At 38.9% G+C, this 15,796-nt stretch overlaps 1 protein-coding gene across 2 annotated transcripts in view; it reads left to right on the forward strand.

Moving 5' to 3' along the window:
- HUS1 (HUS1 checkpoint clamp component) overlaps nt 1-7,249 on the forward strand; it is a 29,793-nt gene extending 22,544 nt beyond the window's left edge. For both annotated transcript variants that reach the window (XM_075212654.1, XM_075212653.1), the window contains exon 8: nt 7,006-7,249. In XM_075212654.1, coding sequence (XP_075068755.1) covers nt 7,006-7,088 — 83 coding nt within the window. In that variant the 3' untranslated portion in view covers nt 7,089-7,249. The remainder of the gene's footprint in view (nt 1-7,005) is intronic.
- The last annotated feature ends 8,547 nt before the right edge of the window (nt 7,250-15,796 follow it).

Raw genomic sequence — 15,796 nt, forward strand, 5'->3', positions numbered from 1 at the left:
AAATCTATCAGTTACCCAAATGTGAACAGTTCACTTTTTATCACATGCTGTATACACAGCCCCCAACATATTTTCACATTTTCTTATGCTAACATGAATTTGTAGGTCATTACCCAAAATACTAGCTCAAAATAAACCAAAACATTTTAAACAAATTTCTAGAAAAGACAAAGAGAAACGATTACATGTTTAAAGTATTCATACACCCTTTGATTGCAAGGTCGCATTTGTACAGGTGCTGTACGTTACCTGTGTCAGAAATTAGAGGATCACCTGTTGGGTGTTTTTGGGAATATAAGTTCCCTTCTCTCTCTTTTCAGCTATGATTAGAAAGGTGTACAAATCTCTACAGAACTTTTGTAGCAACATATACTTGCCCACAAAGAGATTGAAAACACCATCAAGACATTACAGGAGAGATGTGGCAGAAAGTCTTGTAGTCCGAGGAGACTAAAGTAGAGCTTCAAGGGCTAATAAAAAATCTATATAGCCAGATAGCAAGATTTCTTTTGTGAAGTCTGCAGGGATTTTCAATACATTTCTACAGGTCACTTTTAAAACCGTTTACATTTGTATATTAGGACAGCGTACTCTTTCCTTTGAGAAAGCTGTTCCTCCTGAATTTTAGTAGTAATTTTATGGTAGGAACGTTTGCTGACAATATTCTCACTTGGGTCTGCATATACTTTTATACCTTGTTTCAGTTTAGTTCTTAGTACGATCACCCATAGGGATCTTTTGTTCACCTAAAGGAATCAGAATGGGTGCTGTGTATTATTTAGGCGATTGACTAGGTTATTTTAAAGAAAGTGTCTGAGATATGTGGAGACGACTCAAAGGGGGGAATTCAATTGCCAGCGTTGTGGCGCGCAAACATCGCAGCGCGAGCATTACTGGCAATTACATTAGAAATCTCTATTCATTTTCTCACAAGGAAAAATGAGCGGAAATTTCTATGAAATCTCAGCCGCGAATTGTCTCCGTAACGTCCGTGAGACACTACACGGCCATTTGAATTCCTCCCTAAATGTTGCCATGTTGGTCCTGCACGTTTCCCATCCCCTCCAGTCTGTGCATGTTCTAAACCAGGGGTCCTCAAACTTTTTAAACAGGGGGCCAGTTCATGGTCCCTCAGACCGTTGGAGGGGCGGACTATAGTAAAAACAAAAACTATGAACAAATTCCTATGCACACTGCATATATCTTATTTTGCAGTGAAGAAACAAAACGGGAACAAATACAATATTTAAAATGAAGTAAAGTTAAATCAACAAATTTACCAGTATTTCAATGGGAACTATGGGCCTGCTTTTGGCTAATGAGATGGTCAATGTCTGGTTCCATATTTGTCACTGCTAGTCGTAACAAGTGATGGTTCACTGGCTGTCTTTCTTTGGACCAACTTTGGCAGGTACTAACCACTGCACATCAGGAACACCCCACAAGACCTGTCATTTTGGAGATGCTCTGACCCAGTCTTCTATGCATCACAATTTGGCAAAGTCGCTCAGATCCTTACATTTGCCTATTTTTCTGCTTCCAACCACTTCTCAGTGGTTTTAATGTTGTGGCTGGTCGGTATATTTGCTACTATTAAATTAGATTTTTAGCCATTTGCTGTATTTATATTTTTTCTTTATCTGTTATGGGTTTGATGAAAAATAGTGCTGCTCCTATATTGTTTTATCAGAGTTAAATACCCTTCCAGGAGACAGCTCAGCAATACTAATCATAACACATGACACTTATAACCTTGCCAACGAGACACCAGTTCAGTAACAATAATAACAATAAATGACACTTATTACCTCTTCCAGGAGCCACTCAGGTCAGTAACAAACACCCTGCACACCTGTCCCAGAACAGGAAACAGAGAGGATAAAGCAGGGGCATTTGGGAGGTGTACATAGAGGAGGGGATTCTGGGAATTGTAGTTACGACTCAGTAACAGTCTAGTTTCAAGGGAGTAATGCTCTCTGGTCACTATGTTGGACCATAAGAAAATGGCCGCCGCTCTCCTATACTTTACTCGCAATATCTATATTTAACTGACACAAGCGAGATTTTTGCTGTAGCCCTGTTATGTACAGATGTCTTCTTTTTATGTTGCCAGTTTAAAAAGGCGGTTGAGGACTGCGGTTTCGTAGTCCAGTCCTTCTCAGGTAAAAAAAATGACAGACAGGCAGCGGCACCCGGCGGGCCATATAAATGTCCTCAGCGGGCCGCAGTTTGAGGACCCCTGTTCTAAACAATTGCATTATTTATTTGTTTTTTTTGGTAAGGTTTGTTTTGGTGGTTATACCTAAAATAGTTGCATTTAAATATTCCCACTTTGCTCATAACATTATCTTACTGATTAAATTGCTTTGCTGTGACTGTTAGGAAAGGTACTCAGCGAGTATTACATTCTCACCGAGTAGCAGTAACTTTTATTTTGACTTTTTTTTTTATCATGTTTTTTTGTCTCCCTCTCCCTCCCTCACCGGTCTATTCAAAAGAAAAATCTGCTTCATTTGCCAGAAATACTTCAATTCTACACTTGATCTCTTATAAATTCTTATCCCATAATCACAGTTCAACTAAAATATCTTGTACTGATAAACAGATCAGTAATTCTTTTATAGAAAGCAAGTTGTAATCTAAGTTTAGAGTTTAACAGAGTTTTTATGCCAATAAGATAAAATTGTTGTGGAGAATTCTACTTGCTATATCATGGAGTTTGGTTAATAGAGCGTTTTTCTCTGTCCTACCACTGGGGGACACTGCGTTACCTTGGGTTATAGTAGGTGGGTCTGGAGTTAGGCACTTATAAACTTGTTTGTTTCCCTGACTCTCCCCCCACTATGCCCCTCCTCTGTAGCTGACTTCACTTGTTGTGAGTGCCTTCTGGAGAAAGGTCACTTCTGTATAGGCTCCTGCCTATACTTAGTTTAGCATTAGGTTTTCCTGTTTTTATTTTTCTTCCGTTTCAGGTGCAGCGCTGGACTCGTTGAAAAGACCCAGAGGAGTGAATAGTACCGGGGATTACTTCACTCTGAGTTCCAGCGCAGGTAAGCAGCTCTTCAGCACGCTTCCCTCGCACCTCTGCCGGCAGTCATTCCTTAGAAAAACGAGCACATGGGCCATGTTTAATTTGTGTTAATTATGCCTTTAAAGGCAAACTTTTCATTTGGGGCGTATTTTATTATATATATTCGGCCATATAGACGGCCGCGGCCATGTTTAAACATGTGGGCGGGAGTGAGGGTGTCTCTGCCTCTCCTCCCCGCCCGCAGACTTGCCGGCAGCCTCCCCCCCCCCTCCTCTGCCCCTAGACAACGAGCAGCGGGGGAGAAGGACAAGAATCGCTCTCTCAGGAGGCGATTACATTTGTCAGTGAGACCGCACGCACCCTGGGCACGGCAGCGCGGCGGTTCTCACTTCCAGCGGCTGCAGCCATATTTTGTATATGGGCTGAGTGGCGGTGAGCAGAGGCGGACATGTTAGGAGAGGGGAGTGCACCTCCCCCTCTCTCTCTCCCTAATGGCGTGAATGGCGGCCATCTTGGATCCGGAGCACACACATCAAGTGCATGCTGTTTCAGACTTCTGCCTCTCTTCACCTGGTAATGTTGGATCGTTTTTAATCATATTTGTAAACGATTGTCAGCCTACTTGCCACACAGTCAGGACTTTTATTTTAGGATCCTGTGACTGCTGTATATATTATAGGATTACCTAGTTGATAATATTGGTAGTTCCTATCCTCCTGTGACATATTTTTCTTTTAAGCCAGATATACATTGATATGGGAATACATAGCTGTATGATATTCCATATGGTGACTGTGAATGGAATGTTTCCATAACTCTGGTAAAGGGAGTTCTATATATATAAAATCCCTTTTGTTATGTATAGCCTCAGTTCCACAAGCATTGTGGCTGGGTAACATTTATACAGTTTTCCAGATATGCGGTATGTCTCAGGAATTACCTAGGGGGTAATAAACACGCTGTTTTATATGCTCTACATTATTTGTGGCACAAAATTAATATACAGTGTTATTCCGTGGTAGGCTGGTTGGTCTGTATTGCTGTATGTATATATATATATATATATATATATATAATATATATATATATATATATATATATATATATATATATATAATTTACATCAGGAGCTGTGGCTCATCTGATATATACACGGTTTTGATTACATGGTGTTGAGGTTTCTAGTTCCATAATAGCACATATATATATTACCTGTTTAAAATATAGAACAGATTTATTCTGTGTCTTTTTTATTGCTGTCATATCAGCCTACAATCGGTGACTCCTCCAGGAGTAGATTACTCGTTGGTTGGCACACTCTGAAATTGATATATATATTTATCTGAATATGTGTCTTCAAAGTATATTGTTAGACAATATTATTTCCTGTTACTTTGCCTACCGTTTCCTTATGTTTTCTGATGGATCAACTGGGAAATAGGAGTGACATTATATATGTGCGAAATGTAATTTTTGAATTATCTTTTCCACAGTCTAGCCCGAATGCCTCGGCACAGACTGCGGGGCTAAGGTCTACAAACAGGGTGCTCCCATTTCGGTGTCGGCTGTTTTGCAGAAACAGGTCTGGTCTAAATCACTGTCACGTCTGGTGGCCGAACACATTAAGGTGATTTTTAAGTTTGAAATGGAACGTGAGTATACCCTTTTTCATGCTTCTACACATGTTTACACTGTGCTGGTTAAGCTCCCACACAGCTTATATCTGTCCGCTAACACAGAAGCAGCATTACGCTGTTCAGGTATAAAACCATCCGGACAAAGATGTTGTTGTTCACCATCTTTCACAGATGGAGAGGATTTTATCTTTGACTGTGGCTACAGTCAAAATAAGGATGTAGTTTATTCCTCACCAGAGGATGTCTATTTCCATCTTGTTTTTACTATCAAGAGGAATATTCTTGCTGATTACACTCACGAGGTGGATAATCCCAGCTTAAACTGTACACAGTTTTCGCATTTGCAAGACAAACAGTCTATACTTGGTTTTCAACCTAGGTTTTAGTGACACCCTAGTTGGGAAAATGTTTATCCTCATATCTTAAACTCGGTATCTGTCTTTTCTCAAAGACCAGGTAAACAGTAATAGGCTGGCTAGGTTTTCACCTTCCCTAACTCTCCAGTGTCAATACAAGGGAAGTAATCCCTGTTGGTGACAATCCTGTGGCTTTTCAGTTCTCTTATTCTGCTGTCCCCGGCAGGAGCAGACAAAGAAGGAGGGGGCGTATCCCAGCTAGTCTGGTGGTCCGCCGTATGTCTCGCAAAGCAGTGTTCTACTGTTTTAGGGGACTTGTGTTGTCGTCCCTCTTTTCCCGTTTTCAGAGCGGCCTCATTTCGTAGTTCGGCTCTTTTTGTTTTCATCGTCTGGTTTGACGCTGTGGCATCGGATGGCTAACCTTTTCGGCTAGAGAATCCTTGCAGGGAGATGGTTGCTACCTTCAATTCAGCGGTAGAGATTCTTCCTCGGCTGTTTTCTTTGGGCTAGAAACTATATTCGATGGTGTAAATTTCTAGAATTTCACACGTCCCACTCAGGAATCTTTTAAAGGGTTTTCTTTACCAGCTGGCTTCTATGGGGTCTACGGCCTTCTTCTTTCAGCGTGCAGCTTCCGTGGCTCTCTGTCTAGCTCAGCGGAAGGTTGTTTTGCTTAAGTGGTTTCTTTATGCTCAGCCCACCTTTGGTTGGTTGTGGATTTCCAGGGAGTCTAGTTCTCGTCATCAGGAGGCTTGCTTTGGCCTCCGGTGACTCTGAATTAGTTAAACTGTTAGCTCATGGTATGAGTGCTTCCTGGTATATATGTTGGGCTTATGTTGTTAGCTCTCTATATGAGTGCTCTCTCAGATATCGCTGAGTTAGTTAAGGCGTTTGCACATGAAATGAGTGCTCCTTTGTTTATCTCTGAATGGTTTAAGCACTGTATCAGTGCTCCCTTAGATATCGCTGAGTGGCTTAAGCTGTTGCATCAGTGTATATGGTGATGCTTTGGATATCATTGAGTGGATTGAGTTGTTAGCTCAATGCAGGCTGTTCTCTTGGATGTCACATCTCGTAGGGGATCTGGGGCGAGAGTGTGTATGGCTCTTCCTCATTTCCTTTATCAGAAACTTAGTGGCGGTTCGAGACATAATTTGTTATGACAATTAGTGCCTGCATTCCTCTGACACAGAGATTGTAGTTCATCAATCTTGTGCCTCTTCTTTTTGTGTAACGTTTCTCTGACGGGAGATAGTTTGTGCTCTTGTTCGCAAAGTTCCTGTTAGAAATTTTATGCCCATTTAGCCTCTCTAACGCTAAAGAGCGTAGGGGGGACAGGGTCTAGGTGGTCTCTTGCCACTGCATCACGACCAACATTCTGTCTGTACCCCTCTGCAGGTTCCAGTGACTTTTACAGTGCACTTTCCAGGAGGGTTGCAGCTTTTTGTACACCACAAAAGCGTCATTCAATGGCGCAGTTGTACAAAGTGGCAGCGTCTGTTTCTGCTGCTGTATTGTTTCTTTGTTGCATGCCTTTGCATTCACAAATGAAGGGCTTTGAACACAAAACATTGCGCACAGCCGTTCCAGAGCATTCCCGCCCTTGGACACAGCTTTGGTAGCTCCCCAAGGTAACGCAGTGTCCCCCAGTGGTAGGACAGAGAAAAGAGGATTTTTACTCACCGTAAAATCAATTTCTCTTACTACACTGGGGGACACTGCGTGCCCTCCCTTGCTCTGAAAGTAGTGCTATCTTTGGTGTTGCTTTCTAAATTGCTTCTTCTCTCTTCTTGGTTATACAAAACTGAAGTCAGCTACAGAGGAGGGGCATAGTGGGGGAGATTCAGGGAAACAAACAGGTTTATAAGTGCCTAACTCCAGACCCACCTACTATACCCCAAGGTAACGCAGTGTCCCCCAGTGTAGTAAGAGAAATTGATTTTACGGTGAGTAAAAATCCTCTTTTTTTCTTTTATTGCAGATATCGTTCATAAACGGATGGTCCACTTTATCTTATTACATGAAGATGCCTCATTGCAGTATTTCATCCCTGCCATTTCTTAATATAATAACGGACTTAATATATAAATGAAGTCGGAAAATGTGTACAAATATTTACAGTATGGTGTATAGTTTCCCTTCTCAGTTTTAAAAGTGTTTTTTTGTGCGGAGGGGTGAAAAATGAGTGTTATGTGGTTTATAATAAAATATATTTTTTAAAAGAATTGTTCCAGCTGCCATTTTATAATTTTTTTTATAGGGTTTCATGTGATATGTTAGCTTGAGTATTGTTTTTTTCAATTCAAATTTCTATTGAAATATAAACAACAGAAAGACAAACTGCAGAGAAGCAATACAAAAGTTAAATATGAATAGTACTTGTTTAATAGACACTATTGTTACAAAACTAATGTAGAGATTGTAAGTTTACTTTTATTTTATGCCATAGACTCAAAATAGTTTAACAAAAACAAACCAGTAGATGGTTAATATCTGAAGTACTAAAGCATGATCTGAGCGGGTTGGGTATGATCTGGCGATGGTGATCTGTCTACAGTCAAGAAACAAACATAATTTACTGTGTTGTGTGACAGGTCCACTAGCTGTATTGTGCCGGCAATTTTGTCTGCAACACTAGGGTTCATGTGTTTTGGGTGTTCTTTTTGTGTCTGAGTGGTTGGTTTTTTTTTTTCTTTACATTACTTATTTTTGAACCGGCAGTTGTAAATCAACATTTTAAACATGTCCACAGATTCAAACAAATCGTCAACATTTTAGGCTATCGACAGATTCACCATCGCCAGAATGACTAATATCCATCTAAGCAGCCTCGAAACCTTGTGTAACCTTACTAGTTTATTTTATAAATATGAGAAATTTTACCTCCAAATAAGGAAGTCCTTTTATATATTCCTGCATACAAACACTCCTCAAAAATAACTACCTTCAAGAAAGCTTTCTAATAATGAGCACCCCAGACACAGCTATGCATAAGTAGTAATGAAGTCGCACCACAAGGCAAATAAACAAGTGTATACAAATGAACCTAATATAGGATGAGATAACCATGAAATAGCTGGACAGATACTCAAAACTAATATCAATGTTGAACACTCCCAATCAGACCCTGTTCTGCTCATGTATGTGTAGTAATCCCAGCTGCACTATACCTACATATACATATGACTCTGAGAACCCTGTAGTCAGGATTCCTGACCAGGATATTCTCGGTCCCTGACTCAAACTGGTGACACCATCTGTCTGTTCCAAACAACTACTCGTGTACAGTTCCAGCAAATATCTTAAGAGGAAACTTCCAAACATAATTTCCGATACCAGAAAGCCAACTGATAGTGATGACTGACACGACATAGTCTTTGTTTAAAAACTACTTTTGTGTGCCACTAGCTAGCCAGAATGTTTGTAATTATTTTTATTTATTTTTTAATGCATTCTGATGTGTTCTTCTATTGCACATACGCTTGTGCAAATAGTGCAGTCTGTTCTTTCTGTCAACGTACGTCAAATACTCTGGACAGAGCATACTTGCACTCAGATTCAAATTGAAACATTTCTTGAGATACGCTTGGATTTGAATACGGTTGGAATTTTGATTTCATGTACTACTTTGTGCTCTTATTTTTAAAACACAACTTACATGCAACATTCTTTCGGACTTTAATCAAGCAGGTTATGTCCAATACTGTAATAGCACTACAATCGCTTATGAATACTGAAATTAATTGTAACATACTTTATAGCATTTTAAAGATTTTGAGTTTAAATATAATTTTAGAGCCCAGATAATAGAAAATACTTGTTAAGATTTGCATCTTACATGCAGAAAAATGCACATTCCATTTGAAAAATGGGACATATCAATAGAAATATGTTTTAAACCTGCTTTTCAAACAATACTGTGTGTCACTGATATATGACTTTCCAATGAGTCTCCACTGTGAGTTTCATTTTACCCTACAGAGCATGCCTAGCCACAGTGGTAGATGCTAGGGCCCTGAAGGGAGAATACACTTATTTGGGCTGATTGTCTGTGAGGAGACACACTTAGGTGTATGAATTAACGGACTGATGTGTGGGACTAAATATTCTTTGTATATCACTGCATAATATGATTGGTGCCATATAAACAATAATAATTTTCATTATCTTGTAAAATTGAGGCTTAAAAGCTATACCCAAACAAATGAACAAACATTTTTTTTTCTTATTTATAATATTATGAGCACACATTTGAGCATTTAAATGGATGCATTTCTTTAGGTAATCAATGCTTGTTTTATCATTTTAATTTCTTGAAAGCTCGAAAACGACTGTTCAGATTGCAGAAAAGAAGAAAATTCAAAAGAAACTGCCTCCAATTACATGAATACATATGATATGAAATGTTGATAACACATACAATAATTTAAGGCCAATAGTAATGTAGCTTTATCAAGAAGATGTTATTTTCTGTAGAGATTGTACCTTTGGAGACCATGTTTGAGATCAGACTTGGACCGTCTCTTCTTGTATTATGTTTCAAATAGAGTGGAGACACAAATAAATTGGTGGTGAACGCTGCAGTTTTAGGGATTATTAATCCCCAATCAAAGTGCATGTGCTGTCCACATGGGTAGCAATAAAAAAAAAAAATGCACAGCCTACCTTGCAAGATATTTTGTTAGGTGTCACCTGTCGCTAACTGGAGCAATGGCGGTTGTACTGTTTCTATCGCGCCCAAAATCTGGGAAGTGAAATGGTGTGAGCCGGAGGACTGATTATAAACCACAATGAAGAGACTGCGGCTTGTGATTGGTCCTCCCATTGACACACTGCTGCCGTTTAAAACTAGTGAACTTTATTGACTTGCAGGGTCATGTAGCAGCCCCCAACTAGGGGGAGGGGCCGCCTTAGGAACAACATTTTTCTAGTTGATAGTACAACTCTTAAGATACAAAAACCCATAATGGTTTGAAGAAACTTTACAAAGGGACTTTGTGTGTCTCATTCTCAGCTATAACAATTTACGAAACAAGCAATCGCACAAATTTTCCATGCTTCTCACCTTCCAATTTTCTTCTATCTAATGTATGTAAGTAAAGAATATACCTGATGTACTCTTTGGTTATTAGAAGTAATTTAATGTATAGGGTTTGAGATTTATTTAGATATATAAATTAACTTTTTAATGACAATATCAAAGGGAAGTTTTCATGAAAGATTACCTGGACATGTTAGTTCACAGCAGAGGTCCTCATTTACACAATGCAATATATTTGAAGGTATAACCTGAATTAATGATCATAATGGTATTGTGTGTGTAATGCAAATAGACCAGTTTGAACCAGCTTTTCGGCATGAAGATATATGCAGCTGTTGGAGAGTTGACCCCCACCCTTGGAGGGCATTGTTTGAACTGACCTATGACCTGCATCATACCGGACTGTCCTGAATCCTGAACCAATCATCATCATCACCATTTCTTTATATAGCGCCACTGGTAGGTCAGATTCCCAATTCTCCACTCTCTTTACCAGTCCCCCGGGGGAAATCTAAAAATATTTTATATGTAGCTGTAATATTAAACGTGTATATTTAAAAACAAACAACCTCTTTTTAATTACAACCACAATTGTAATAAATCGCAATGTAAAGTGGCTGATATGTCAACAGTTTGTTGCTAGTGTTTGTAGCAAAACATCTTACAATGCGTTAGTAATAATATGCAAAAAAAAAAAGTTATGAGAATTAAATGGATGATCTGTGCGAACTTAAACCAAGCGTACTCTTACACCACAAACACTTTGGACATCCACACAAATATAGGAAGAATATTTATTGATCCCTCAGAGACCGTTGGTAAGGATTCAAACTCCGGTTTGCAATGTTGCAAGGTGGATTGTCTAACAGCTACACCAATGTGCAAGTGGTGAAAACAATATGTGAATGAAATAGAATAGACTGAAAATCTGAGCAGCAACTTCTGTCATAACAAGCTTTTTTCCAGAATACATTTTAATCAATGTCAATACTTTGAAATAATATAGACAGAAATCATTGGTACATGCACAATTTACATTTTTGGATATGGAAATTCAGTCATGTATACTAATAATAATACATATTGTACTAATAATACTTGGACTCCAATTTTTTTTATTTTTTTTAAGTTCGTTTGGTTTTTTTGGACACTTAGGTTTTTTGGCTTTCATCTGCGGATTGTTCTTATGTCTTTGCAATCAAGTCATTTTTAACTGCTCCTTCTCTGTGTTGTAGCTGCACACAATTTTAAACATGCCATTTAGCCAAGTTACACAAAATGTAGCAGGAATCAAACTCATGAACCCACTTATGCAAAGGGGTTTGTTTAACTACTGCGCTAACGTGCGATTGGAAACAGTATGTGCATGAAATTGGCTAGAGGGAAAAGCTGAGCATCACCGTCTCTCGTAACAAACAGATTAAAGCCAATCATTTTGATTCATGTAATAATCAATCTATTGGATGCTAATTATCAGGGGCTGGGTGGCAGGGGGGGCGGTCCCATAATGGGCTGCCTTGGGCTGGATCACCTGCATTTTTTTCCTTTAAAATAGGCTGCTGAGTCAAGTCTTGCCCCCGGGGCTGAAGTTTTCCAGCCCTCCCCTGCTTATTATCCAATCTACAATGAAATATTCAAGCCCTCAATGCTTGGTACATGCACAGTTTAAATTTTGGGATAAGGAAATTCACAACACAACACATGCATTACTGCCAACATGAATGTTGAAGGAGAAACAGTAAAGTATTACACACACACATTCTCTTGTTCTACATCGCGAAACATGTGTCATAGTAAAATTAAAAAACGTGGATGCGGATGTAACGGCTAACCATTCACAATCATAAATATGCACACTAGCCATATTACACGGCAAAACATACTAGCGTACTCTTTTATAAGTTACACAGTGGAGTACATCCACAGAAACATGGGAAGATACAAAGTTAGCGCAGATACAGGCATGATTCTGGGTTTGAACTCATGACCATGCTGTTGCCAGATGGAATGGGCTAAACACCACACTAACGTCCAGACTATAGAGTACATATGTTATATAGTCTATACTGAAATAATAGATCATGCAACATATCTGCAATTGCGAAAGCTCATTCTTTACACAGAAGGAACACCTAAGTATATTAGCAAATGATGTAATCAAACGAACCACATACACTTACATCATTTTTTTTAAATCCACTGCAAAAATATGCCTGGTGGTTTTTTAGGCAAAAACAAACACACGCGCTCTCTAAACGCACCTGTGTCTGTCGTCATCTGAGCAGTGTCAGCGTATGCACCTGCAGATAGTTCATTAATTATGCTTCCCTTTAAAAGTGCATTTGCTGCACTGCTTTTTGGTTGGGAGTTCAGTGGTTTTTGGTGAGTAAGACAGATGAAAAAGTGCAGTTTTAGAGGTATTTGGAGCAGTACCTTTCACAAATCAAATTATGTTTGAAGAGCTAAAATAGCATTGCTATGTGTTTTATGGTTTAATACATTTATGCTAATTTAACTATAAGCTTCTCTAATTTGTGATGTAAGGGTTTTACATTTGATTGTATAGATCTGAATTTTTTGACTAAGGTGCCTTGGCTTAATTTGTGTGTGGTAAGTATACAGTGGCACCCACTCATGTCTGTTGGGTTTCTCTTTCTGTATCTTTCTGGTGATGTGGTCTCTGATGTGCTGTCTTTGCTCTTTCACTATGGCTTGAGTATTGTAGCCTTTTTTTTTTTTTTTAATTGCCCCTTTTCTTGTCTCTCTTTATTACCTGCCCCCCCTCCCTAACAGATTATCTGAGGTGGTTAGTTTATAAGTATTCACTGCATGTAAGATAGATTTTGCCCATGACATTCCTCCAAAAGAACATAGAAGACACATTGTAAAAATCCTTCAGCCTCCTATGGTTTGTTTTCCAAAATGTGATTAGTTTACAATGTTTTGTTTATTTAAGTTAATAATCCTCACTTAGCTGTCAATTAGCCTTTGCTATAATGTACTAGACATATTTGTGAATGGTAGCATTTGGAGGGTGGTCATTTGTTTGTGTTAAAGTGTATTAATGTTTGTTTCTTATATCTTTCCTCTCATCCTACATAGGAGACAACGCTTAGCCTGTATGCCCTTGGCTCCTCACTCCCATGTTGAGCCTACACACAGAGCGTGATGTTTCATATAACTCGAGTCATACAGCCACCAAATTGGTCATTGAAAGGGCATTTGGCCTTTTAAAGGCACAATTTAGATGCCTGGACCAGTCTGGTGGAGCACTGATGTATGGGCCGAGTAAAGTATGTGACATCATAGCTCTGTGTGTGGTGTTTCACAATGTTGCCATCCGGAGTGGGCCTCCAGGGGTGGTGGACGAGGTTGCTGAGGTAGGGAAGTTTGAAGCCACACCGCAGGAATCGGATCAGGGGGACAACTTCAGGCAGTAGGTCCTTGATACATATTTTTTAGGTAAATCACATTTATTAGTACTGTTTCCTTTAAAGGTTAAAGGTCAAATGTCAAATACACCAATGCTATATGATTAAATAATGAGCAAACGAAAAATATATGCAAACTTACATTAGAAACAAAGAAATGACTTGCCAAACATACATGTGGTGTTGTCCTAATGAAATTGGTTCCATTTGCCATGCTTCTAAAATCTATGCTAAGCTCTAAGTGTACTTGAAAATGCTTTAGGAATTCTCCTTAAATTTGTGTAATTTTTTGGACAATCATTTGTCTTCCAACCCCCAAAATGTTTTGCTGTCAAAAACTACTGGATAATGTGCAAACATCAACGTCCTTGTATTATTTTTTTCCTTTACGTTCAGCAGGCAAAGATGACAAGCATTTTATAGTTCTGAATTGCGTGTCTTCTTACACGTTGAAGTATTTATCCAATGCTACAACCCTGCCTATGTGTTTCTTCAGTTGGCCCTGATTGTTTACTCATCATCCAAGGAACTTTCTCTCAAAGGCCACTGTCTTGCTATGTATTTGTGCTGCAAATATTTAATAATATCTGTTAATAATAAATCTGACCCTGCAATAGTATCAGCAATCAGTCACAAAGAAGGATCTGCTGCTTACTACACTACTGTTCTTCCTCTTGTCATACACAACAATCACTCCATAGTCCTTTGGGGCCCATTTAGGTACATGTATACATGTACTATCTATTGTAGCCATCCTTGCTTATTTTGACATTAGCCACATACAGCCCTTCCCCTTAAATCACACACTCTATTTTGTTGTTTGGAACTTTATAAGACTAGGTATATTTGTGTGTTTAGTATGTATCCTCTCTTTTCTTGGTCCACATGTTAGGCTTTTGTATTGGGCAAATTCAACATGTTTTGTGAACTTAATCCTATATATTTTGTAGTAATCTCTGTAAATGTTGTCAAAGTAGGGTCCTTAAATGTTTCGTGGCCCCAAACACTTTCTAGGCTAGGACATGTTCAAACCACAATGCAAAAAATAGACTCCAGACAAAATCACCATTTTACTTGGAATCATGGCCACAGACAAATGCAAAACACAAAGTCCACACAATCAAGTCCAATGCCTTTGTGTCATACCCAAGTTCAGCATCTGTTGGAGTCCTTATCAACATTACCTTTAAAACTGGTTTTGTTCAGCTGTTATACAATGACACTATCCACCCTTTTCACTTTTGACTGGCTTCCTAAACTATTTTTGACATGCTACACATCAACTATATTGTTTTTGTTCCAGTCATGCAATGTTCCATTCAAGCCACACAGATATACTAAAGCATAGTAAATTGTGGATGAAGACACAGATTGTTATCCTGCACACACCTGTCATATATGTATTTTATTAAATCTGGGGGACCAGCAGTATTGATCTAAATGCAAATGTTCATATCGGATGTGCGTGTCAGATTTTTTACATTGATTTGCAATAGCATTCACCTTGCGAATGGTCAGGGAAAGAAACAAACATTAGACTTAATCCAGAATCAGGATGGGATTATCTGCAAGTAGGAACTGTACGTGTGTGTAATTAATAGGTTGGCCCACTTTTTGCCATAGTAAGACCAATGCCTGCTTCAACATGTGTCTAAATATAATGTATCACAAGTACTTGCATAGTGTTAGACATAATAGCACTATGAGTCAACAATTTAATTCTCCTTACACAGCAAAGTGGCCATCCTCCAGAATGACAAGCAAGCAGTAAGTAATGACCACTCGCACACAATACCTAGGGCTATGTCAAATTCCACCCCCCAACATAGGGGTTTTCACCAAGGTGCATTTATAATTATCTCCATTCACTCAGCAAAGTTTTGTATGCCTAAGTAGCTACTAGGCGAGAATATGCCATGGTGCATGGCCATCCTGTGACCTAGAAGGACTGTGTTATAAAGGAAAGGAAGCACTAGCAATCTGGCTAATGTTAACTGTGCGCAACCATGTCACAAAGTGATGGAGACCCCAAAAATTAAAATCACAAAATTAAACACATATGAAGAACAAAATCACATTGTCCACCCAAAGCACTCAACACAAATTTGTACAGTTAGACTTGGACAAGCCCTAACCCTACTACATATCTTCCACCCATTCCATAAGGATTTTTCACATATATTTCAATGCAAGTTAACTCAAGGACAAAACTAACCCTATACCGTTTAAGATGTACTTTTTATCTCCATATCCTCCTAGAGTGTCTGCCCTAGCACACATTAACATTAGAAATTCAGTTT

This window comes from Mixophyes fleayi, chromosome 5, assembly GCF_038048845.1.
Source record: "Mixophyes fleayi isolate aMixFle1 chromosome 5, aMixFle1.hap1, whole genome shotgun sequence".
Lineage (NCBI taxonomy): Eukaryota > Metazoa > Chordata > Amphibia > Anura > Limnodynastidae > Mixophyes > Mixophyes fleayi.